The following is a 27,731-nucleotide window of genomic DNA, read 5'->3' on the forward strand; positions in this document are numbered from 1 at the left end:
CTGCTTGGTTCAAGGGTGTGCGACATCGGATTTTTTTGGACTGCAATGATACCGTTAATAAATTTCATAAATGCTTTACAAATTCTGTGTGCATCTAAACTGACTGTTATGGATTAATGACACTAAAAGAGTCCGGACCGAGTCTTTTCCGGTCTGAGGAGATCCTCATCCGCAAGGTCAACATGCTGGAATCGGAATAGATGGGGATCAACGCCCTACAGTGTCCTTGCTAAAAGCCAAAATATATGAAAACACAATAGTTATCACTCTCCACATTTCATAACAAACCTTAATGTCCCTGATGTCCCACCTTCAAACACAACCTTCATTTAACCATCCATGAAAGGGCTACTTAACCTCCCACTTTTCTATAGCAATACATACTTCGTACCGGCACTGCACTAGTATTATTTATTCAATTTAGACCAAATATAAAAAATCTTAACTGATATTTTAAAAAGAAGTATACATATTGGGCTCACTTGAATGCTTGTTCAAATGTTTTGGGTTTTTTTCTGTGTTTTTTGTACAATGTAAATATATAAATGTAAAATATAAATATATTTACTAAAATAGATTTTTGTGTTATTCTGCTCTCTTTAAAAGTTACATTTGCCAAAAACGAAAAGTTTGCAATAAGTAGAAAACAGATGGCAAATTAACTTATTTAATTAATTTTACAATATCGTCAGCACCCATTCACACAAAAGAGCGGCCATGCAATGCACTAGTCGAGGGGTTCTCAACTGGTCTCATCCTGCGTCCCACATTTTGCCATGGTCATTAAATTGCGATCCACTTTTCTTTTCTTTTTTTTTTTTTTTTTTTAAGAATTCAACTAATTAAATTTTTTTTTTTTTTTAAATAGTTATTGAAAAAACACATTTTTAATCTTTTTGAAAACATAAATCTATATATTTTCCTGTGCAATATGGATTTCATAGCATGCTTGTCAAAAGAAACGTTTCTTTCAAAATAAAAGACAAGTCCAACATGAGAGATAAGTATTTATTTATTTTTGACCTGCTGTCTGCGACCCACCCAATACAGGTTAGGTTCGCGACCCACCAGTTGAGAATCGCTGCACTAGTCTACCATTAGGAACAACTCAGGGTTTAGCATCTTGCCCAAAGACACTTTGATACAGTTATTGTTTAAATAAAAATAAAAATACTTGTTAAAATGGTTTGTGGTCATGTTGTGCTTTCAGTGGAATTCTCACCGTATCCTTTATCCATGTCCTTGAACGCATCACGAGTGTGTTGGTCCTCCAGTATCCCACAATGCACCGCTGCTGCTGCTCGCTGTCCACGTCACTCTGGCTGATAATGGCTGAAGTCGAGGTGGCACTTTTGTGAATCCATGGTGAAAATAAAACCTGACAACTGTTGCTTTTAACGCGTAAATGGACCGTAGGAGACCCAGACTCTGTGATATACTATCCTCTGGAGAAGTTAGCGGTCTGACTTTGTAACAATGTGGCTCAGCTCGGACCGCGTTCCTCTGGCAGAGAGTCAGCTGTTAGCCGGCTGAGGTGTTCCCCGGATGGGCGTCTGTCAGCCCTAAAGTCGGCTCTGTTACAGAGAGAGAAAAGCTTTTTTAATTTCCATCTTCTCGGTGGTTTCCTGTCCTCTGTCTGGTTCGATGAACGGAGGTAGTGCAGTGCACCATCGGTTCAGTCCAAGCTAGGCTAGCCCGTCTGCTTTTGCTGTGTTTGGTTGTTTTTCGCTGCTGAAAATGTCATCGTGGCTGGGAGGACTGGGGTCTGGTCTGGGCCAGTCCCTGGGTCAGGTCGGTGGAAGCCTGTCTACCTTCACCGGACAGATATCTGACTTCACCAAAGATATGCTGCTGGAAGGAGTGGAGGAGGTTGGAGGTGAGTCTGAGTGTATTCACTCTGAAATGCACAATGTTTTCTCCACATCAGTGTTTCCCGAACTGGGGTACATCACGTGTACCCTAGGGCAGTGGTTCAGAAATGTCTCAAAGTCCCGTACCCCTTTAGACATTTAACGTGAAGCCATGTACCCCCTACTCCTGCACACTTAAACATAAAAAAGCTTTGGGTCGTAGCCCTGTTGCGGTCACCTGGGTTTCAAATTGGTTCCTCTGAAAAGTCTAATTTATAACAATAAAAAAATACTGAATAAAAATACATTTTTAAATTTTTTTTAAATTAATATTATTGAAATTATAACACCACACACAAAATCTTAAACAATTGTATTCTTTCTAGGAATGTCCCGATACAACTTTTTCACTTCCGATACAATACTGATATTGCAACCTTGAGTATTTGCCGATACCGATATCAGCATGAATCATACATACTTTTATTACTTATTTCGTAGTGTGGAATGTTAGAAAAGGCTTGATTAATTAAAAAAAAAAAAAAAAAACACACACCCATTTATTATAAACATATAATTAACCTTTTAGAATAAGAATATTCTATGATTGAATTTAAAAAATAAAATAAATAAATAAAAGATATTGTGGAAAAAAAATACAAAAAAACAATATATTTTATATCGGAGATTGTAGTTGCAGTCCGATGAAATCCGATATTTGTTTTCTGGCTGATATCGGACCAATATCAGTATCGGATCAGGACACCCCTAATTCTTTCACTTTCTGAAATATAAATCTAGTTTAAATAAAATGCAGTATAAAAATGTCTGAGCTGGCGCATCTTTTTGTGCACTAACCCTGGCAACAACATTGTTTTTTAATCAAAAGCTAATTCTAGAAAGAAAGAAAAATGTCTTGAGATACCAAATGATATTAAAACTGTGTCACAACCCAAAAAAATTGGTCACGCAGCGCTTGAGACTGCGAGTAAAATGGTCGCATTCGCGAGCATTGACAACATTGGAATTCTCACTCAATTTTGATGTACTTAATAAAATGAGCATTTTAATCAATTTCAATTACTTAAATGTATTGTTAACAGGCCTAGAACCTATTTATCTTGTGTTCTGTATCTATGTTAGTGTGATCTACTGGCTTGTCCTAATTTGTAGGTAAATGGAAATACAAATTAATAAACAACATAATAACAGAATGTAAAAATAAAAGGGCAAAATTGCCCAAACAAACAGGAGTTTATGATGTGACTTTCAGCAGGGGATATATTATATTATTTGTCATTAAAGGGCAATTATATGTTGTTCTCGGCATATACCTCAGTTATGTTGCACTAAAGTCAAAGTTGGTTTAAAAGCCACAGGCAGATTGTTTGTTATTTTTTTATTTTAAGTTGTTGGCACATGGCATGTTAAAGCCAATGTTTTGAGTGTAAAATATGCCAATAAAATATATTTCATACATAATGTTCTCATGAATGTGTACACATTTACAGATTAGTTGTTTCTTAAGTCATATATATATATATATATATATATATATATATATATATATATATATATATATATTGCAGATGAAAATATACGTTTACATCTTAATAAAAGGTAAAAATTATACATCTTTACACCAAAACTAAGTAAAGAATTTAAAAAAAAAAATTTTTTAAACAAGCAAATGGAGGGAAAAAAGGATTACATTAAATAATGACATTTACAAAGTTTCTTGTCACTTCAACATTTTAAAAGTTGTAAAAACTTAGTTTGTTATTCAGTAAAATTATTTTAGAGAAAAACAGAAGAAATTGTGAGGATGTATGTTGGCTGAGTAGGTACTGTAAAGTGTATTTTATTTATACACAGTCAGCGTTCCCTGACCTGCTACAAATTTCTACAGCTATTTAATTACAGAAACAGGAATTTTGTTAGAAGTTGTAACAATTTTACCACCAGGATGACTGAGAATGTGAAAGAGAATGAATATTGAAGTCTGCTCATGTGTTGGCTCCACTAATTGTTCCTTTAACCCGTGAGTTCACTAGAGTAAAAAAACCTAAATTAATCATCTGTCCTTAACACAGGAACACACTCAGATAAAACATCGACACAAAGAGAACTTTGTCCTCAGAGTTCCAACTCACAGCTCCAGTAAAATAAACAAATAATATGGATTCCTATCACTGCTAAGGTTTCTATAATTATACCTCTCTACTAGAGAGTGCAGCAACTGTAACTTTAGGTCATATAGCAGTCACGTGACTTATTAGATTGGCTCTGTTTAGCTATTGATCACATAGTAATGCATAGATACTGTATGCTATATACATGTATGTTTGTCATGTCAGCTGAGATTCAATATGTGTGAGTTGGAGAGGAATAAACATCAAAATCTGATAAAAACAAATAGTTTTTGAAGTTATTAAGTGATTAAATTAATAGTTTTGCCTGGTTTCTTGCTTTCCCATGTTGCCTCTGCCCTTTAACTGACTGTATTTAACTTTAAATATTGCTTTTCATTTATTGTTGTAATGTTTTGTACAGTGCATATTTCCTCCTTACTTTCTTATTATTTCTGTTACTTTTAACCTGTTAAAAGCCGTTCGTGGACAGGTGTTGTAAATTAGCACGTGTGCTAACACAACATCAGGGTAGCTAATGGAATTGTGATGTCCACATCAAATTAGGGCTGGGCAATATATAGAGATTTAAAATATGTCAAGTTTTCTATCACCTATATTGATATATTTTTTTATTTTATTTTGGAGCTAATTTTGTGGAAAAAATACTCATCTTAGGAGTCACTTCTTTTACTACTTCTCAGAACAGCATGACAAGCACATTTGGATGGATTACTGAGTGCGTTTTAACCCAGACCTTCGCCTAAACAAGCCACACTACAGAACTCACTCACACGTGCTGTCCCATATAGGTGAAAAAGCCAAAAGTGGCACATATTGTGTAGCTGTTTGTTAATAAATGTGCCTGTGTGGCATTTTGCGTCAGAAAATTTAACCCAAATTGTCTCTCTGGTCAGACTTTATTTGAATTAAAAACAAATATTTATATTGTATATCGCCATTTTGAGAAAAAATATCAAGATGTGAGTTTTGGTTCATATCGCCCAGCCCTACATCCAGTAAACAAATGAATAAATAAATATGTCTACATTTCTTTACATTGACTGTGATATCTTTGTTGTTTTCACTGCAGATGCTGCCACTGAGCTGCAGGTGTCCAATTCCAAACTGGCAGAAATGGAGATAGCATTTGCCACACAGAAATATGAGGTCAGATCCATTTTTTTGAAATTTTTTCTAGATCAGATCATTTATTGAGTTATAACGTTGTGTGAACTTTCAACTCCTCAACTAATGATCAACACTCACTGCGTGTTTAATATGAACGATGAATACTAATATGCTTTTTATCCACTTTGAACCTTTTTTGAGCATATATTGACCTTTTTTGGGTTCTAATGTGAATACTGTTTGATTGTCTGGTTTTGTGACAATAATTCAGAGCATGTATAAAAACTCTTATCTGAAGCATGTAGATAATTTTTCTCTCTGAAATCGGCAACATTCTTTTACCAAATCATATTGAACAAATAAAAATATACTGCCATTCAGATGTAGGGAGAACATAAAAGCTCCTCTATTTAAAAGATCATATCATCAGCTTTGATGATTTTTTTCCTTCGTGTGTGTTAAGGCTGCACCAGTTTAGCTCAAAACATCCTGATTTTCTTTACTTTGAAAACTTGAATTTCGATTTTGATTTTTTTTCACCCCCTTAAAAAAATAAATAAAAATTAGACACTGGATTAAATTATTTCAAGTATTTTTTTGAAAATTGAAAAGTGAAAAATGTATTTCCATAGTGGGAATAAAGTACAACTGCATAGCTTTAATAAAGAATGTTAAATCCCCTGTATGATTGATAAAATAACAACCTGCCCAACCAAAAATGAATCCCTTGGGATTTTTATAAAGAGAAACTTGCATTAGGAAAAAAGGCTCACAATAAATAACTTCACACAAAATTCACAAGAAAAAAAAAAAAAAAAAAAAAATAGAGGTTCTAGCGGGGGTCTATCACTTTAAAGGAGTTTGAAACCTGTTTTTTGTAGAGGGACCGTGTCCTTAGAAACGTGGAATGCCACCACATCTGTATTCCTTTTCCACGTCACTTGGGTAGCGCTGATTACTACGGTGGCCTGCAGGAGCATAGCCCAAAGACGGCCTGGTTAGAGAGACTCATGCCGTGATTACCATCGTAAATTGGAAAATCGATTTTCTGATTTTAAGTTTTAAAAAAATCGCCCTCAATAAATAATCCAATTTTTTATTAGAGGTCGACCGATCGGCCAGACGTTACATTGGGCCGATATATGGACTTTCCTCAAGATCAGCCATCATCTGATTTTTTTTTTAAGTTATTCAGCACTTTAGAGGAGCCATTAAAGGAAAAAAGAAAGAACATAAACATCAATTCGAATGTATGAATATATATTTAAAAAAAGTAATAATAATAATAGCATGTGCATGAGAGAGGTTGAAGCCACTAGGCTTACAAATAAAAAGCCGATATAATAGGATAAGGATATAATATAATAGTGCCTGATCAAATATCCTTATCCTATTCTATCCTTAATAGGATGGGGATGTGGAAGGATAAGGATATTTGATCAGGCAACCCTGTGGGCAGCTGCAGCCACCGCTTGACTGATGGAAGGACCCCACATTTATATAATATGAGTGTTTCAATTGTCTTTAATAATCTATGTTCTTTAAAAAAAAAAAAAAGTGTATCGGCTTCCAAGATCGGCTTTAGATATCGGCCATTGGCCTTTGAAAATCCCATATCTGTTGACCTCTAATTTACATTTTATGTGGATTAATCATGCAGCTTTAGTGTGTGTGTGTGTGTGTGTAGTTGTCTATATTTATTATGTAATAATGCACTGTTTAAGATTGCTGTTTTTTGTCTTGAGGATGGTGAAATATATTTTTAAATATTTCCTTTAATGTGAACTTCGACCTTCCAGTAAAAGACGTAATCAAATAAACAGGTTTTATCTTAATTTTGACTCGTGTCCTTTCCCTCTTTTGGTTGCAGTATGACAAGCTGAAGAAGCTCCACGCAGAGCTGGAGGAGAAGCTGGAGGCATCAGAAATCCAAATAAAACACCAATCTGAAGAATACCGAGCTCATCTACAACAGAAAGATGTGTGTAAATGCTATTTATTTGTAATATAGGCAACAAGGTTTGCATTGGTCTAAAAAAGGATAAATAAAAAGTATATTCATTAATACGACACTGATACTATGGATGTGTTTTGCTAGATGTCATATTTAAGGGCTTTTATTTCTCAGTCAATGGTTAAGGTAAATTGTGTTCATTTTGTGTTTTTCTAGGTGGATATCAGCCATTTAAAAGCTCGGCAGAGCAACCTGAAAGAAGAAGTGCAGAAGCTGCAGCAAAGCGCTCAGTCCATCTCTACCAGCCCCGCCCTGCTGCCAGTTGTCACTACCTCCTCCAGCACCAGCTCATCTGTGGGATCCCCTTTTCTGTCGCGTCCCTCCATGTCACACCGGGGCTTTCACAGCGACGAGTCGGACTTCAGCGACGTCATCTGGTCCCAGCAAGAGATCAACAGGCTGTCAACAGAAGTCATGCGTCTGGAGGCCGAGGTCGCCCATTGGAGACGCATGTCTCAGGTAAAATGGTGCAGTCGGACTGACCCTGAGCCTTTTTGATCAGAAATGATCATATTCTAGGTTGGGGTCAATTACATTTTTTAGTTACATTTACGTTTTCAGTTACCCATCTTCAATTACGATTACAGTGACCAGCAATTTTTTCAATCACAATAAAATTCCAATTATATTTCACCCTCATTAAGTCAATTCCAATTACTTTCTCAATTACTAAATTTCAATTACAGTTAATCACAATTGCAGAACCTGACGTAAATAACCTAATAAAAATTAACCTTCCTCTTATGTTAGCTTTCTGTTAGCAACTCTTATGATAACTGCTCCTAAAGTAGCTGTAAAATACACTAATACACAAATATCTATCGTGTAATCTATTGGTTACCTTGTTAGGTTTCCTAATTAATGAATATATAGGTTTTAAATATTTTTGGTGTGGGAATATGAGCCTTGTTTTTGTCAGTACACCCCCTGATTTATATATATATTTTTATGGTAAAATGTGAGAAAGCTTGATATGAAACACATTTTAATAGTTTTTAACTACATAATTGATATTAATTTGTTTAGAACTGTAAATGGAGCTGTAACATTGTTCCACAGTTTTACGCTAAATTATAATTGAACATTTTAGGATTTAGGAATTTCATAACAATTACAAATTGCAAAGTCAATAATCTAAACTCAATTACAATTTAATTCGGATTATGACAGCAACAGATTTTTAAAATTACAATTCTAATTGTGACATCATTGTAGTTAATGATTAATTACGCAATTTCAATTATATTGAATAATAATTCGACCAAGAATGAGTCGTGCACTCTGCATAAGTCACTTTGTTTAGGAACATTATTTTTTGATCGGAGCGGTTATTTGTGAAGGAATTTTTTAAAGAGGCATAATTTCTCCTTAATCCAACTACTCACAAATCTGTCAGCTATCATCATATTTTGGTTAAGGGTCTCGCTCCAGGTTTGGGGTCAATTACATTTTTCAAATACAACTACGTCTTCACTTATCCATGTTCAATTACAACTCAATTACAAATATGGTGACAAAATTTCAACTTAACTTAGTTATTTTCCCCCCTGAGAGTAAATTACAATTACGTTCTCAATTCCTAAAGTTCAATTACAATTCATCACAATTACTGATCCTGAAACAAATAAAACCACTCAAAAATTGTATCTATGATCTAAATAGTTTTTCCTCTCTTGGTTACATTGTCAGGCTTCCTTATCCATGAAAATATTGGTTTTAATATTATTTTACAAATAGTAAATTGATCTTCAATATTCATTGATGGGAAAATTTGATTTGTAGTACTTTTTAATAATTTTTAACATGGTTGCACCCAGTTAAATTGGGAGTGACAATTTTTATTATTTTGATTATGTAACAGCACATTATTTGTGTTTACTGCACGAAGCAGAGCTCCAAATTGTGTGTGCAGAAAGTTTGATGTTTTTTAAACTTTGACACTGCAGGCAACAACAACAGCTGGCAATGGCAGCCAAGGAGACACCCTGAAGCTACAGCAGACCATTAAGGTGATCCAGCAGCTTCCTGATGTTTTCACAATATAATATTTCTAATGGTAGAAAATAAACGGGTCGTTATGTTGATGACGTTTGAACAGGAGCTACGGGATGAGGTCAGCCATGAGCAGGATGCACACCAACATGAACTGGCAGCTCTGCAGGACGCCCAACGACAAAAGATTTCTGATATCACGCGGCGGCATCAACTGGAGCTGGCAGAGTACGAGGAGAGGATCGAGGAGCTGGAGGAACAGATTCACAATGGTGAGAACCGTTCTACCAAAACACTTTGGTAGTTGGAAGACAGATATTTAAAGTGCTTTTATTTCTTAAATATGTTGAGGTTTCATTTATTCACACAACTTTTTTCCAGGAAATGTACTTTAATTTCCTGACATGTTTCAACTGCCAACTGTCAGTCTTCCTCAGAGGCCTCTACTGATTGCCTTGATGTATTCCTATGAGTTCTTTCATAAGGAAAGCATCTACTGCTTCCTTCCCAATCTTGATTGATCAATTGATGTTTCTTTATTTAAAAGAACAACAGTTTAGAAAACAAAGAACAAAAAATGATGAATTACAACAGCAGAAATAGACCATTGATATGATCCACCAACATTTAAACTTCTCAACTTAAATGTGCAAAAAGGAGTAGGAAGAAGTGTACATTTATTTAATCCTACCCCTTTAATCACTACCGATTTTTTTTTAAGTACAACTAATAATACAATTAATTAACCATATATCATTAAACATATTCACAAATAGTCCATTGGGTTCTATACAAACTTAAGAATGTGCGATATATCGTCAAAAACATTTTCACCGGTAAGAATATGTCATCCCACTGTAGAAACGATAAATGCCCATGTCGGAAATTAGCGAAAGCCACGGGCCATTTGTCCCTCAATTTAGCCAATAATGCTCTTAAAAACCTTGTATATTTCACGTGTTCACAGACGAAGCTGGTCCCATTAGACTAATGTAACTATTGAGATTATTACACCTAAATATATTAAATCATCAGCTTGATCTGATTTAATTATAGGAAATCAGAGTTATTTATCAATCATGACTTTATGTAACTCATAAGATAAATGAAACAAGATTCAGCAGCAGTAAAAAAAAAATAATGCCGTATTTTTTGCTTTTCATATGCTTTTTAAAAAAATAAATAAATAAATTAAAAAAAAATTCATTTTAAGTGAGGAAATAAATGAATTATATACAATAACACTAATAGTAATCCACATGCACAAATATATTCTATAAAATATCAGCTCAGGAGCTCTTTGAGTCAACAGCCTTTTACTATACTAGACGCCTTTTTAAATGCGTCTAGTATTCAATTTAGTTGTGTTTGTAAGGAACCTGTTTACACTTTAAGTTGGGAATTGTTTTTATTTATTTATAGTTTTTATCGTGATGTTTATTGTTATCGTGATAAATACCAGAAATTATCGGGAATTTGTCTGAACAAATGAAACCGTAACATTATATCAAAAAAGAAGTCAAAATAAATGTGCTGGAATCATGCTTGTATTTTTATTGACCTAAAATTAAAAACAAATACATTCATACAGATGATTGTTCAATTTTCAAAATAATATTGATATTTTGAAGTTCTCCACTTGAGCGCCATACACTTATGAAATTATAATTTACTACAGGTGGTGGTGAAGTTCGTTCCCCTTCTGAGTCTGCTAAACTGCACGAGCTGCAGGAAACCATTCAGACTCTGAAGGAAGCAGCAGAGCAGAGGGAGCAGCAGCTGAGTGAGCTCTCCACCAGTCTGGAAGAGGCAAAAAGGAAACAGGTTTCTTTGCAGCTTGAGAAGGAGGAGACTCAGGAGGAAAACGCTGGGCTTCTGCAGAACTACACCAGACTCCAGGCCTCTGTAACCGAGCTCCAGACAAGAGTGCAAGAGCAGGAAGGAAAAGCTCTGCAAAGAGCTCAGCTGGAAAACGAGATCCAGACTTTAAGGAACAGCCTGAGAGGTAGATTTTAGCAATGTTCCTTTGAATAGTTAAAGATTCTGTTTGCAGGATTTGCAGTGGTAAAAAGTGCTTATTTACGTAATCTTTCAGGAAACCCTATTTGAAAAGCAATAAAAGCTTGTTGGGTAACGCTTGAAGTTTTATACATAAAGGATGTCATTATTATGACATGACACCTGTCATTAGCATGTCAAAATCCTGGAACTAACATAGTATGAAAACACCTGAAATTTTACCAACCATTTGACACATGTTGTTTTAAAGCTGCAGAAAAAGAAATAGATCGACTCAACACTTTACCCCAGGCAAGTGTAAACCTCAAAACTTAATAATGTTGGTACATTGTCATACTTGTGATATTGTTATCTAAAATGTAATGTCTCTTTCCATCAGTCACCAACTGAACCACTAGAAGAAGTCGAGCATGCAGACATCTTGGAGCTGAACACCATCATTGGAACAATGAAAGTAGAAAAGGAACGTCTGGAAGAAGAAAAGGTCTGTTTATGAAATGTAAAATCAACTTAATTTTAGTCACTTAAATGTTCATGTGGATTTCTTTGGTTTTTACTCACAGCATGAACTGCAGGAAAGATTGCAAATTGCAGAAGGAAAATTAGTGAGCAAAGTTGAAACAGAATCGAGTGAAGTAAAGACAGTGGAGGATCTGCGTGTGGAGCTGCAGATGGCAGAAAAAGCTCTGAGAGCCGCTGAGGACGAGCGGGACACCCTGATGTCTGAGCTGGAAGAACTGGACCGACAAAACCAGGAGGCAACACAGGTCTGTTGAACAACAGCAACTTATTATTTAAAGTAGGGTTGGGGTCAATTATAATTGTAATTGATAATTAAATACAATAATTGTGTAATTATAATTCTAACTGTAATTGAAAAATATATGTTGCTGTTGTAATCGTAATTGAATTGAAATTGAGTTCAGATAATTTAGTTTGTAATTGGCATGGAAATTCTATAAAATATGTAATTTACAATTTAATTAAATACAAACTATGGAAACTATGTTATAGTTCTATGGCCTACACATATATCTATAAAAGCAAAAAAGGTCTGTGTGTGTGCGTGGAGCGAATATCTCCCCGACGCGAGTTCGACCTGAAACTTAGTCAACGGTTTCCCACTACCCCAAGTGTGTGTATCCGTTATCTTGGGGTAATTTGGTGTTGCAAAACGTTCAAAACGTTCATTTTAAGGTTACGGAAGTCTGGGTAATGAGCGCGGTATTGAGCAAGCTACTTCCGGTTCATGATGTCACTGTGCCGCAGTTTGTTTGGGTAAAAAAAAAAAAGTCAATATTGAAACTGTTTTTGTACTGCTAAAAGTAATTTAAGTGTTATTTAAAATTATTTCCGTGATTCTAAACTTCCTTTAAATCGCGGGTCACGGACTTCACTTCCTCTTCCGTCTCCATGGCTGTGGGTGGCGGCTGTGCTGACGGCCATTAGCCGACCATATCACAAACATTCTGCTTCTTCAGACAGAAGATTGTAACGTTTCTGTAAGCGGATGCGTTCACAACACGGCTCCACTATGATTATTGTTTGTTCTCCGCTAGGGTGAGTATTTCATGGTTATTTAAATTTATTCCCGTGATCCCAAACTTCCTTTAAATTGTGGGTCACAGACTCCACTTTCTCCGGGGCGGCAGCTGTGCTGAAACACACACACACACACACACACACGGATGATGCGTGTGAGAGTCCTGGGGTGTACATGCGTAGTTTAGGGAGAGGGTTGCGACTTTGGTGTTGCAAAACCTTTATTTTTCGTGCTATATCCGGGTCTCTTTTTTTAATCTCTCAACAACCTGTGACAACATCAACATATTTCTTAACTGCTCAATGTTAAGAAATGTGTTGATGGTGTCACAGGTTCTCTCTAATAAGCTCCTTTGCTGATGATGATGCACAGATAAAGGAGGAGGCTTGGATGTTGTAGCTAGCAATAGATAGAGTAGATTTGCATGACATCACACATCCAGGACATTTGACCTAGTAATAATAATGCATTTGATTTCATATAGCACCCTTTCATAGAGACTCAAAGCACTTTTACATTGATCATGCATTATTCGAATTGTAATTGGAAAAAATGCGGGTCACTGTAATTGTTATTCAGTTGTAATTGAATGATCATGGATAATTGACGACATAATTGTAATTGAAAAATATAAATGACCCCAACCTTGGCTCCCACAATTCATTATTTAAGCAATTGTTTTCTTTCTTTTTTCACTAGCATTTGATTTCAGTGAAGGAGCAGCTTTCTGGGCAGCTGAAGGAGTCCGAGGCAGAGCTGACAAGATTGACCGCTGAGCTCAACACAACCAAAGACCAGAGAAGATCACTGGAGCAAGAACTGGAGACGCAGAAAGAGAAATTAAGCCAGAGTGCTTTTACCCTTAATGATCTGCATATGACTAGACAGCAGTTGGAACAGTTGGCAAAGGAGCTGAAAGAGAAACTAGGCTATGCACTGGAGCAAAACCGTGACGCTCACATAGAAGTCACGGAGTTGAGAAAGATCTTGCTGGATAGAGACGAGCAGTTATCTAAATTTAAAGCTGAGCAAAGCCAGGGAATGGAGAGTGGAGCTGAGGTACAGCTAGCTATAGAGGAGCTAGCAAGGAAAGAAGAAGAACTGTCAGAATTCAGGAGAGAACTCAATGAGATGCGGAGCTCTCATGAAATGATGGAGTCTGAAAACTATGATTTAAAGCTGGAAAATGGAAAGATAAAGATGGAAACTGAGCAGAACCTGGATAAAATAAAAGAACTCAACAAACGGCTGAAGGAAAGCCAGGCTTCCCTGAGCAGGATGGCCAGAGAGAAAGATACTCGCATTGAAGCTTTAAAACTTGAAAAAAATGAGATTGAAGGAGAGTTGGCGCAGGCTGAGAAGAAGCTGACGGACCAAGAGAAACAGTTCCAGCAGACCATTAATGAGTTGACCTGTGCTCGATCCATGGATGCCACTGCTTTGCAAACTGAGCATGAACGCATCATCCATCTGAATCAGGAGAAAGACCTGGAGATAGCTCAGGTGAGGCGGGACCTTGAACAACAGGCATCGGACCACAGAGACACCAACGAGATGCTCTCCATCACAGTGGCAGGACAGAAGCAGCTAACAGATCTGCTACAGGAGAAGGACGTCTTCATTGAGACTTTAAAGCAAAATGCTGCCGATTTACAGGCAGAGATGGAAAACAACTTGTCAGTAATGAAAACGGACACTGAAAATCTTAAACGGACACTTGAAGAGAAGGATAAACAGTTGGGAGGCATGAAGGAAGACAACAGTCATCTGAAGGAAGAGATTGATCGGCTCAGGGACCAACAGAGCAGACCACAGCCTCTAGCTGAGCCCAGGACACTGGACATCATCACCGAGCTGGAGACTGAGATCGGCCAGCTAAAGTCCTCCAGGAGCAGTTTGGAGGATGAGGTCCAAGTCCTGAAAAGAACTCTAGAAGAACAACAAGCCTCTCTACAAGCTCAGCAGAGTGAGCTTGAGCAAGCCTACGCTCGTAACCAGCAAACCACCATCGACTATGACCAATTCATTCACGCCAGAGATGAAGAGATAAGCCGCCTCCAGCAGACTGTGGAGCGGCTCAGTGAGACCCAGGGCCTGCTGCAGGGGGAGATGATCCTGCAGGAGAACAAGACGCACTCCCTGAATCAGGAGAGCGACAACGAGAAACACGACCTCTCCAAGGTAGAAATAGAAAGACTTGTGAAGGGCATCAAGGAGAAGGAGAAAGAGATTAGTCAGCTAAATGAAAAGAACCTGTCCTTGACCAAGCAGCTGGATCAGCTCGTTGTTTCACGCGATGAGGTGGGAAAGCTCTCCCAGATGATCCTGCAAAAAGATCTTGAGATCCAGGCGCTTCATGCTAGAGTGTCAGTGGGTGGAGGACACAACCAAGATGTTTTGTTCTTACAGCAGCAGCTGCAGGCGTACGCTGTGGAGCGGGAGCAAGTACTGGCCGTGCTGAATGAGAAGGCCAGGGAGAACAGCCAACTGCGCTCTGACTACCACCGTCTGATGGACATCATAGCAGGGAAAGAAGCAGCGCTGGTCAAGCTTCAGCAGGAGAACCAGCGCCTCACCAACGTCAGCGATCCTTCTGGAAGCCAAGAAATGTTCAAAGAGACGATCCAAAACTTGTCCCGAATTATCAGAGAGAAGGACATCGAGATTGACGCTCTGACCCAGAAGTGCCAAACGCTGGTGACGGTGCTGCAGGCCTCAGGAGGAGAGCCCGGTGCTGCCCCTGGGGGTGTCAGCAGTAACCAGTTTGAGGAGCTTCTGCAGGAGAGAGACCTGCTGAAGCAGCAGGTGAAGAAGATGGAGGAGTGGAAACAGCAGGTGATCACAACTGTCAAGAACCTGCAGCACGAGTCAGCTCAGCTCCAGGAGGAACTGATGAATCTGCAGAGTCGGGTTTCTGCCGACAGCGACTGCAGCTCCAAACTGTCTGTGGACTACACACGACTGATCCACAGCTATGAGCAAAAAGAAAAGAGGCTGGGCAGTCTGAGTCTGGAGCTGGCACAGGTTCAGCAGACCATTACTCAGCTCAGCTCTACTAAGGATGTCCTGCTGGGTAAACTGGACAGGGTGGGGCAGAGTCCTGAATGCACAGTTGTTCCCTCTTTTGATCCCTCGCTCACAGAAGATGTCCCAAAGTTCCAGGAAGCTACAAATCTGAACAATAACAAACTACAAGAAGAACTCAAAAGGCTGCAGACATGTTTAGCTGAGAAGGAAAATATAATCCAAACACTTAAAGAGAACAACCACAGACTCTCCAACTCAGCATCCGCCTCTGAGAATGAGCAGAGAAGTCAAGCTGAGGAGGTGCGGCAGGTCCGAGAGCGACTGGAGGCCATGCAAAGGTCTGTGAGAGAGAAAGACCTGCTCATCAAAACCAAAGGAGACCAGCTGGCCCAGGTGAGCGAGGCTCTACGCAACCGCGAGAACGACAACGAGGTATTGAAGCAGGCTGTGACTAACCTGAAGGAGAGAGCTCTCATTTTGGAACTGGAAGGAAAAAAGCTTATGGAGCAGAATGAGCTGGTCACGGCTCGCTCTCGAGAAAAAGAATCTGAATTCCGAGCGCTGCAGGAAACCAACATGCAGGTTTCACTTCTGCTGAGAGAACGTGAGTTTGAGCTGGGAGCTGTGAGTGAGAAGGCTGCCACTGTGGAGAGGATGCTCAAAGATAAGGAACAGGTTGGGTTATGGCTTATATTTTCTAATATTACATTCTATCGCCGATAACCAATATTTTAGGTTATTAATCATGGAGGTGTTTTAGTCTAATATCTTTACACTTTAATCCCTGGGCCCAGTTTTTCAAAAGTGATCAGTTTGGATTCTGGTTTACGGATTGGATCAAATCTTGAAAATGGGATTTTCAAAAAGAAAAAACTGATTGGATTACGTAATCAGATTATATCACGTAATCCAATTTTGGTTTTGATCTGGTTCAAACCTTTAGTTTAGGATTTTTTTTTTTTTACTTTTTATAAGGATTGGGATCACGTTGATCCAAAAAATCCTGATTAAACTGATCCCATCAGAAGAGTGGATTTTATGCCCAAAATGTAATTAAACTTTATAAGTCTATCAATAATACTATATTCATCATGCAGTATAGCCTACAAGAATCGTGTACAAGAATCTTGTAGGTCTACAAGAATCTTGTAGGTCTACAAGAATCTTGTAGGCTATACTGCATGATGAATATAGTTTTATCTTGTAACAAGACATACAATTTATTCACAAGGTTTTATTTTGATCTGTCAGGCTACAGTGATTAGATGGGCTATAACATATTCAGCCTTTCAGTTTAGGCCTACAGCAAAGTAGAAAGAATTGTCAGCTGTCAATATTGACCACAGATAATATTGTTCTTTTGTTTTAAGACTATTTTTAGGGATACATGCAATGTTAAAAAAATAAAATAAAATAAATAATAATAATAATAATAATAAAGCAATGGTGGGTTTTTTTTAAATCCAAAACAATTCCAAATCAGAAATAGTGCTTAACTATTGCCTCCCTTGTTGCACATCCTGTTTGCTGGTTTTGGTTTTGGCAGGAGGCTGGTCAGGGTCTTCAAAGGCTTGAAGTGCCCTTCATTAAACAAATATGTGGTTTTCCAGATCCTGAAAAGTTTCTATCCAGATCAGATTGGTCCAATTCAATGTTGCTTTGGAAAAAACGGTTCAAAAGTATTTTGTCTGGGTTGAACCACTTGAAAAACTAGGCCCTGATGATGATTTCACTGATGAATTAATAATTTCAGCCTGGAAACTAACATTCACTTCATGTTTTCAAAAGATTGTCTGTCTTTCTGTGTTCGGGGAACATAGGGCAAATCTGGTGAGCTGAATCAGCTGCTAAATGAAATGAGATCAATGCAGGAGAAGGCTGTGATGTTCCAGCAGGAGAGGGATCAGGTGATGATGGCACTTAAACAGAAACAAATGGAGACCACGGCCGTACAATCAGAGGTGAGAGCATTACTGTACATCATCCGACCAACATTTTATCTTTAAACACAATAATATAGATGTATACATTTAAAGCTGCAATATGTAGAATCGTGAGGCACTCCCCCCTCCTGAAAAATTCAGTCTGTTTGGGAACGCTTGCGTGCACGCGCACAACTGTGGAACTCTTTGTGACTGTTTTCCCCATAAAGACTAGTAACAAATGTAGGGTCTTTATTTTGTGTTATTGGAGATTTTTCTCAAGTTCTAGAGACATGAAAGCACATATTACTCTCTGCTGTGAGGACAGTAAGAAGCTCAGAGCTGCTCCTCACACACAAGCAGCTGATCAGAGCAGACAGACTCAGTCCACACTGCAAATAGATTGGGTCTGTTTTTTCCATGAGATAATTTTAATAAGCTATTTATTCTGTGTTATCACTCTCTCTCTCTGACTCGGGGCGGACTGAAAGCGGATCGTGCGCAGTCCGCCGCATACCGACTCAGAGGAACCTCCGCGGAGTCTGCCGTTCCTCCTGAACACGTTTGTGCCTTTATTCTGTTGCTTTTCTACCTTGGCCTTCCTTTTTCCTCTTGATTTGCCGGTAACCGCTGTGCCAAAAGCCATGTTAGAGACTTCAGCTTGAATATAAAACCATGGGACTCTCCCACTCCCTACTGTCAGATCGAGAACGCGCATTGACTTTTGACGAGCAGCTCGAGCAGCCAATAATAATGCTTAAAACAGCTCATGGGATCACCCTGTCGGTAGAAAGATCTCTGATTGGCTGAAGTCCAGTGTCACGCTCCTGTATTTCTAAAGCTCCTTTACAGAGCTAGGAGAAGGAGCAGAGATTCACTGTCCACTCAGAACACTTTGGATTACAATATGCGCTACAATATAATGGATGATTATGGATTTTTGACCAAAGAAAACCAAATAAAATATTGCAGCTTTAATGTCCATTTTCAAAAAATTAGTTATTAAACCAACAATGTATAGAAATCATTATTCTTTCACACATCAGTTGCATTAGTGGAGGGAACCTGCAGTACATTCCGAGGCCATTGGAATACAGTGTGTTTTGTTGTCAACAGCTGCAGCACATGAGAGATAAAGAGCAGCGCCTTAACTTGGAGTTGGAAAGGTTGCGCAATCACTTGTTGGAGATTGAAGATTCCTACACAAGAGAAGCCCTCACAGCAGAGGACAGAGAGGCAGAACTACGCAGGAGGGTGCTGCAGCTGGATGAGAAACTAGCCAATTCCTCTAGTGCTGTGGAGAATGCCAGGTTAGCATTTTCCTTCAAGGAATGATTGGTGTATTGGGGGATAAACAATAGTTATAGGTGATTTAGTGCCTCACCCTTTCTACACTGTTGCTGATGGGAGACTTTCTCTTGTGATATTTTGGCCTTTAGGCTTTTCTTAAGGGTTTCTAAGTTTTCACATTTTATATTACACCATCCGTCTTCATGCTTCTCATCATTTTATTGAAGCTGAAAATTCCACATCCACTTATACATCTGTTACACACCCGTCTAAGAGGGCGGCATGTAACACAATTGACCTTTTGCAAAACCCCGCCCACAAACCGCCATTGTCCAATCATACGTCCGAGCAACCGTTATTATGTAAACAAGGTCCGACATGCTCATAGCAGGCACAATGGTGAAGCGGTGTGCTCATGGCTTGTGCAAGTCGGACGGCGGTGACGACTGGGGTATACAGTTATCAGCAACCATCATATTACAATAATACTAATTAATCAATATTTCAGTCGACATCCTCCGGAAACATACAAGTCTCCCAATCTATATTAGCAGGCTTTGTTACCACTTAGCAGCGTTAATAGCTGCCATCTTATTAGCCTTGGGTCACCTGTAGGTTCAGCTAGCTAGCTAGCTAGCTAGCTAGCTAATGTAACAGTTTGTTTTATTAAGATCCCCATCAGCTGTGGTAACGCTCTTATAGCTTAAGGAGGATATGAATAATATAATATAAGAAAGCTTACTCAGCAGTGGAGGAGCATGACTTGTCCCGGTATGTTTTCGCTTCGATAGTTGTTCCTTTTGTTGTTTATTTTAATATGTTGAATATATCCCTCCACAGCATATTGTAACCCCTTTTGCCTGGATCTGGAGGATATCAGAATCAGAAATGTTTAATGGCCAAGTACAGTTTTAAGGACAGTACAAGGAATTTGTCTTGGTAGATGGTGCACGAAACAAAACAAAAAAACAAAGAAAACAAGAACAAAGAAACAACCCAACAACAATAATAATAATAGTGATAAATATAAAGGATGGGAGATAAATAAAGGATAGATAGAGAATAAGGATAAATAGGATCTCGCAAGTATTGCTCCAAAAAGTCACTAACACTCACCGGTAGACTTCTCCCAGCCATTACAGACGAGACAAAATCAGAACATGATGGACACCCCAAAAGTAAATAAGGGGAACGGGGCTTTTATGAAAGGTCAGGTGTTTAAAAAAGGTATCTGTCCAAGTCCCCAAACCAATGTTCACAGGACGATGGCACAAAGTCAAAATAAAAGGGTTGGATACAAACTAAATTGGCGATCTGGCATTCAAACATTAAACTAGTGATGTTTTGAGATATGAAGCTTTTGTCGAGTAATGGAGGGGGCGTTTCCGCAAAGCGTGCATCAAGGTTTGCTTCATTTGGGGGAGGAGCCAAAAGGATGATGAGCAAAGTTATTTATGAATAAAATGTATCTTGCTGTATACATCATATTTCCCCTGTCATATACATATACTGTAACTGAGGTAAGTTAAATAAAACATTACACATTAAGAGACTGGTAGCCTCGTGGTTAGAGAACAGAACAGAAAGAATGTTGGAGAACCACAGGGGCTGGGTTCAAATCTAAATCAAACCATTTTTGTGGAAAATTTACTCTCAGATACCTGTGATTATTTATACATTTTTGCGATTCACAGTCATTCAAAAGAGCTACAAAACTTCCAAACACACACATTGACAAAAATCCAATTCTTCACAATTTATGTGGTGAAGATACAACTGCCTGTGATTATAAATCTGATCAGTACATGGTTTCATGTGCACATGAAGCTTCGAGAAATTAACCCTTTCTCGAACTATTTGGCTCAAGTGGTACGATGCCTCATGAAGCTTCACCTCACCATCACTGCATTAAACTATTTAAAAAACACAAGTAAACTAGAGAATTACCAATAAAACTAAACACAAAATCAAAGCTAATCACAGCTAAAAACACAGATCTCAAACCATCTCGCCAGGCTTTGGCGATTGGAAACAAACACAAAGTGCTGCTGTCAGAGGTTCCTCCCTGAAAACTGCAGGCTGTGTTTAATAGATGTGGAGGATCAATCAGCGCTGATTATCAACACCTTTGGACAAACATAGATCCCCTCACACGACAGAGCACTCACTTCACTCCAAAATAACAATACAAAAATGCATGGCATTACAGCCACAGCTGTAATAATCTAGAAATGGAAGGTCAATTTGTTGTCTTTTGAGAATATTTTACATCTGTATTTAATTAATTGACTGTTATTGATTTTTAGATCATTAGTGTTCACTCGTGAGAATCACATGCCTTGTCTATGAATTTGTTTACTTGATTCTACAAAAAAAAGAGCAAATGTCTTGGTCTGGCTATTGTTTTTGTTTGAGAGTAAATGTTTTCATGGAGCTCGTGCAACCCTGCTTCCTCCAGCCAACAGGCCAGCATGCAGGTGGAGTCTCTGCAGGAGCAGCTCAGCGGGACAGTGAAGCAGAGGGACGAAGCACTGATTCAGCTCAGGACGTCCCAGGAGCAGGTCAACCAGTACGCAGTTTCTCTCGCCAACCTTCAGATGGTGCTAGAGCAATTCCAACAAGGCAAGTTGGCACATTTCAAATGAGAATTTCCATGTTCATCAAACGGATCACTGGCATTTAACCCAACCAGTGACGTGCCGTGACCACTAGGGTTGGGTAGGCACGTTGCAAATCGAGACCACCAATGACAATTTCATATGTTTCTGCTGGCAAGTGTAAATTCAATTCAAATCAATTTTATTTGTATAAAGCAATTTCCAACAAAATCATCTCAATGTGCTTATCAAAATATAAAATTCATAATAAGAAAGAAAAAACCCAACAAGATCCACATGAACAAGCATTTAGCCATCTAACAAAATCAACATCGTAAACACCATCAAAGAAACATAAACAATTATTTAATATAGCCTCCATACTCTCCCAACAAGACATATCTCATGACACGTATCTCGTTTTTCCTCAAAAAAAAGTTTCTCTATCATCTCTAGCACTGTCATCCTGACTGTAGCGTTATCCCGCCCACTAGCTAGAGAACGTAGCAGCAGCGGTCACATAGCATCTATTCACTAATGTACTGTGAACTTACGTATAGCATTTAGCATAGCGCAGTTACGTCCAAAGGCAGCTCTCTACACTGCTTTTGGACATAAATGGTTGTCATCTTGGGGACCTGACTGCGCATGCGCAAACACGTAAAAACACGCAATGGGAATGGAGGCAGAGGAGCAACGTGCCTTTGGGAGGGGGCGTGGCCTCCCTCTGCTTTACAGCGGAGTGGAAAAAAAAAAGACTGTGCAGCTGTTCCAGGAAATAGCGCCGTTTATATATATATTTATATTTATCCTATTTATCCTTTATTCTCTATCTATCCTTTATTTATCTCTCATCCTTTATATTTATCATTATTATTATTGTTGCTGGGTTGTTCTTTGTTTTTTATTTTTTTTGTTTGTTTTGTGCACCAACTACCAAGACAAATTCCTTGTACTGTCCCTAAAACTGTACATGGCCATTAAAAACATTTCTGATTCTGATTAGTAATTTGGGCTATGAAACGCACAAAATACGGACACTTTCAAACTTATAGGTACTGTAGGCTATTGAAAATGGAAAAATAAATAATTTATAATTATATTATAATTAAAACAAATAATCAAAATATAAATTCACCCTTGGGTAGGCCCTGCCTACCTTGCCTACCCTGACACCTTCCCTGTCACTGAACACAACATATTAAATATTTACATTTTCAAGGGAATCAAATTCAATACATTGTTACCTTAAGCCAGTGGTTCTCAAATGTATTTTCAAATGTATTAAACTAACAGGGAACAAGTAACATCATATTTCATAATAAATCAAAAACTAAATCAAACTAATCACCTGCATAAAAAAACAAATGTAAAGGTGCAGCAGTCAAAAACTATGAAATAATGGAACATTGTTTGCAATCAATGACAAAAAGCTTCAGAAAATGAAAAAAAGAAATATTTTTTTTAAAATCGGCTATAGAAAATGTGTTTATTTTTGCTTTTTAGTTCAACGTTACATTTTGTTCCTGATCATATCTAATGCGCTCAAATAATTTAATGCTATTTTAATTTCTGCTACATTTTTAGGCTTCTTATTATTACTTTCTTTGTGTGTTTGCATTTTGTTTGGTGTTAATTATCTTTATTGTCAATGGAGAAAGGTTGTTAAAGTCCTCGTGGCATGATAACACAAGTTAATTTTAATATAAAATAGAAAGCCCAACGATCATGTGTGACATGTATGGTCAAATGTTTGTAGTATACAGTAATTCCACTCGGATTTAAGAAAATTGGCATGAAATTGAAGATTTTCTCCTGTTTGTCACGCCCCACCTGTAACACCTCCATTCCCCACTAGGGGGCGCGCCACACACTTTGAGAAGCACTGCTATTAGCAGAGAGATGGTTAACAATACAAGCCTTCAACATGTGAGCGTTAAACATTCAGACAAACATTTGTTGAATCCAAAAGGCAGCTCATCAGTTTCAGAGTGTTTATTGAAGTTGTTAAATACTGTTTGGTATTCTTGAGCTTCTCTTTTTTCCCATCAGAGGAGAAAGCCATGTACTCAACAGAACTTGAGAAACTCAACAAGGAGAAGCAGGAGTGGAAGAGAAAAGCTCTTTTTCTGGAAGACCAAGCCTCTGCTCTCCAGGTAAGGGAAGGTCCCTCTAAGGATCATTATATATTTGGCACTACTAATTCTACTAATCGATACATAAAATCAATCTATTTAAATTTTTAAAATGGTTGCCATGGAGTGAAAATCATCAAAGTTCAGCTTTTAATGCTGTATTTGTTTGTATCAGTTGAATCTGGATGAGGCCAACGCTGCTTTGGAATCTGCATCACGTCTGACTGATCAGCTCGATATTAAAGAGGAGCAAATAGAGGAGCTGAAAAAACAAGGTGAGCACGAAGGACAAAAACAAATATCTTCAACAGGAATGATGATGTCACACCAAGCAGCACGTAACATTTTGCATTTAGCCTTAGACTTTATTTGTACTTTTAATCATACAGTGTATGTGTGTGGTGTCAGCATTTACATCAATTACCAAAAATAATGCAAGAATTAATTAAAATGCTAATGCATAATAATGCATTTCATTTTATTATTTAATAAAATAAGGTATTTATTATTTTTCTCACACATTTTTTTAAATATTTTAAATTTCTGACATGAAATAGTTTTCCCTTTTTCTTTTAAAAACTGATTACATTTTTGAAAACAAATTCACTGTAATCAGTTATTATCCCAACTCTAAAAAATTTAAATAATTTATATTTCATGGTACGATTACGTAGAATATTACAACCATCTGCTCGTGGGGAGGCTGCAGATAGTGGATTACAGTTCCTGCATTTTTTAATAGAATGTATTGAAGCAATACTGAATCTTTCCATAGTCATGGTCAACTTTCCCTGTTTCTGGGTCACTTCTTTTTTTTTTTAAACAAGTTCAGATGAGCTACGGCCCCCGGGACGTCTCTGCGCCGAATAGCACGTACCACGTTCCCGAGAATTCAGTGAAATGACTCGGTTCCACTGAGTTAAAAAAAGACTAGCATTGGATGTGCAACATCGATGTCTCCGAGAGGCTTTTGCCATTCGCTCATAGAAATATCCATGTCAAATTACAGCCCGGTTCAACGGATGAGTAGTCATTTGGCGCCCCTGTGGCACATACGGAGTAATGGGCCCCTTTCATATATTTGTATGTGTCAATGATTCGGTACCACTAATTGTCGCAATATTTGTCTCTCAAATAAATGAGAAAACGACTTTAATGGAAATTGCCGAAAAAAGGGGGGTGGGCTCCCGGGCCCCTAATTGAATTGTGTAATTATTGTAATCTGCTTTTAATTACCTTTGAAACGATATATCACACAACTATGTTCCCATAAATTTGGAAACTTTTTTTTTTTTAAATGGCGCTGGGGGCCCACCCCCCATTTAAAAAAGAAAAAAGAGGCTTAGAGCCTCTCATCATATTCATTGAGAAATCGATTTTTGTTTTTGTTTTTTCTTTTGAAGCCCCAAATCAAAATTGAAAATCAGGCTCTGAGCGTCGATGCGTACACATCCATAGATTATACCTACCAAATTTCAACTAGTGTAAACTCTCAGAGGGCCAAATTTAGTGAAGAAATTTTTGAAGTTTTGTTGTTTTTTATCTTTGTTCCAGCATTACTTTAAAGCTAAAAGTTATTTGTTATTGGTGAAGGTCATGATGAATCTAGTGAGAGAGTTAGGCATGCTTGGTTTTGGTCCTCCACTAATAAATAATCACGAACACTGTCTAGACAAGAAATGACATTTTATTCAAAAGACTGATTCTAAGAAGCACTTTTCAAATTTATATTTTGTATTATATGGGATCTGCATTAATATTGGAACACACACGTGCTGAGGAGGCGCACGCTCACAGTACAGCTTTATTTGGGCCTAAAAAAGAAGACCAGGCCCGAGAGAACAGGGCCCGAACCTGTCTGACTCGAATGAAGCTGATGTCTCTTTAAGCCTCAACACGTTTAAACCGTATTCACATCTGTACGTGCTCATGTAGAATGATCCATTACGAGTTATAAACATGATGAGCAGCTTCATGTGATGCTACACGATACGTCCTGGTTGAAGCACTGTTTATATTGGACAGTTATTACGGATACAAAGCAGAGGATCACACAGGCAGCATTGGGGGCTGCTAAGTGACTTACAGGGGCATCCGAGCAAATCGCCTGTATTTAATAGTGCAACTGATGTATGTGTTTCTCGGCCATGCAGATTCAAAAGAGAGTTTAAAGAACCCGTGCCTGGAAGTGCCTTTTGTGTCCAAATGTGCAACAATTATTACGACGGTACCAATTAAAAAAATGAAAAAACAGAAAATCCCCCCAACGTTGCTGAAAACTGAACGTAGTGGATCAAAATTACAACATCCGAGGCCCCTACACTCAACAGCACTGGCGAGAACCCTGACATCCTAGAGTGATCAGGGCTGTACTGCACCATTATCGTTTAACATAAAATATTTTAAAGATCTCCTTGGTCCCAGAATTATTAAAAAATATTTGAATCAAGCCTCCACAAGGTAGACTGTGGTTTCTCCTTTAAAGCAGATTGACATTTAGGTCAGGCCATGATCTGATATATATATATATATATATATATATATATATATATATATATATATATATATAGTTCTATAGGTTCAATATCACAACGTCCTATTTCGTAGTGGTCTCTACTGAACAAAGAAATGAAAGTGCTTCTTCAGTGCAGACTTTTCAAAAGCCCAATTTCACATGTCAAAAGCTGCAGATGGCATGATATACACTTGAACTTTCATTGTAGGTTAATGTCGGAACTCTTTTCAAACCAGTTTTGACAGCTATTAATCCACAAACGACAGTAGAAATGACTTTCAAAGATGGTGGACTTTCAACCTGGATCAGGATCCAGATCTTGACCAAACTGTATCTTGTGATAGACTTTAGTGGAATGAAGATATCCTGGTGATATCTACAAACTTCAACCTGCTGCCAAATCCACTTTCTGGAGCGGATCCATGCGAAACTCGACATTTTGATAGAGGTCACAACCCGACATCAATCCACCAAATTTGAATAGGAATTTTTGAAAGTCATAAACGGGCTTTCCAATGTTCATTTTTAAAAATCGCTGAGTCAGCAATCTGGATTGGATCCGGATCAAGTTTGGTCAGATGTTGCATGTCATAGCCTTACATCATCCTGCAAAATCTTGAACGAATCGATGAAGATCTGACGGAGATATGAATTTTAGAAAATTAGCCCCATGTTAAAGGAAGGGAATTTTGCGATTTTTGATATTTTTTTGTGACTTTGATCTTTAACCTACCTTCACCAAAATTGAATGGTCTCATCTTTACCCGAGGACACTATCGTGTACACAGACACACATACAAACATGACGACCAATATACTTTTGATAACCGTTTTTGAAAGTAATAATTTAGTCTTTAATAATCTTGATTTGATGCATGCTTTCTCTCCAAATGTCCACAATATTTAGGTTTTTCATAGTCGTGCTTATTTTTGTAATTATAGGTTTGGACCTGGATGTTGAAATCACCTAATTTGATACTTCTTGTGTTTTTGTTGCCATTAGTTCAAATGTTTTTCTTATAGAATGACCGATCATTCCGAGGGGGGCGTATACAATAAAAAGAAAACACTATCCCTACCTTTCTATTTGCCCTATGATCATTATCAATCTGCTTTCTTTATCTTAATCTTAAATATATGTCTGTAGTGCACAGACATGCTAAAAGCCAGACATTTGTATTGTTTTTCACCAGCTGAATACCAATCTAATCACAAGGTTGCTCTGTGTGGTTTATGTCCTACTTGGCAGATATTATTCTTACCAGATAAACCCATTAGATTGCAGTTCATGCTCAGACTTAGTATTTGTTCAGTCCTGATATCAAACTTTATCTTTGCTTTACAATCGGCTACTAATGAGAAAATATGTCGTCAAAGTTTGGGGGGAATATTTGTGAGAATCTGCTCATTCATAGTCACACTATTGAGAAACAGATTTTCTCTTTTAGAAATATTTCAGGTTTATTTGTAAAATTAAAACTCAGACGATCATCTATTCATGTGCATGTAAACCCTGTTAGTTATTTTCTTCAATCAGTTATAATTCTTGAATATTTAAGCAAATCCT

The 27,731-nt window shown here is 37.8% G+C and overlaps 1 protein-coding gene across 1 annotated transcript in view; it reads left to right on the plus strand.

Moving 5' to 3' along the window:
• The first annotated feature begins 1,317 nt into the window (after positions 1-1,317).
• trip11 (thyroid hormone receptor interactor 11) overlaps positions 1,318-27,731 on the plus strand; it is a 35,797-nt gene continuing 9,383 nt past the window's right edge. The window contains exons 1-16 of the mRNA XM_028437892.1: positions 1,318-1,876; positions 5,073-5,149; positions 6,981-7,091; positions 7,281-7,583; positions 9,071-9,133; positions 9,223-9,388; positions 10,795-11,121; positions 11,386-11,426; positions 11,515-11,619; positions 11,699-11,902; positions 13,378-16,380; positions 17,526-17,666; positions 18,744-18,937; positions 21,376-21,539; positions 23,567-23,670; positions 23,825-23,924. Coding sequence (XP_028293693.1) covers positions 1,738-1,876; positions 5,073-5,149; positions 6,981-7,091; positions 7,281-7,583; positions 9,071-9,133; positions 9,223-9,388; positions 10,795-11,121; positions 11,386-11,426; positions 11,515-11,619; positions 11,699-11,902; positions 13,378-16,380; positions 17,526-17,666; positions 18,744-18,937; positions 21,376-21,539; positions 23,567-23,670; positions 23,825-23,924 — 5,242 coding nt within the window. The 5' untranslated portion in view covers positions 1,318-1,737. The remainder of the gene's footprint in view (positions 1,877-5,072; positions 5,150-6,980; positions 7,092-7,280; positions 7,584-9,070; positions 9,134-9,222; positions 9,389-10,794; positions 11,122-11,385; positions 11,427-11,514; positions 11,620-11,698; positions 11,903-13,377; positions 16,381-17,525; positions 17,667-18,743; positions 18,938-21,375; positions 21,540-23,566; positions 23,671-23,824; positions 23,925-27,731) is intronic.

Source organism: Gouania willdenowi, chromosome 22, assembly GCF_900634775.1.
Source record: "Gouania willdenowi chromosome 22, fGouWil2.1, whole genome shotgun sequence".
Lineage (NCBI taxonomy): Eukaryota > Metazoa > Chordata > Actinopteri > Blenniiformes > Gobiesocidae > Gouania > Gouania willdenowi.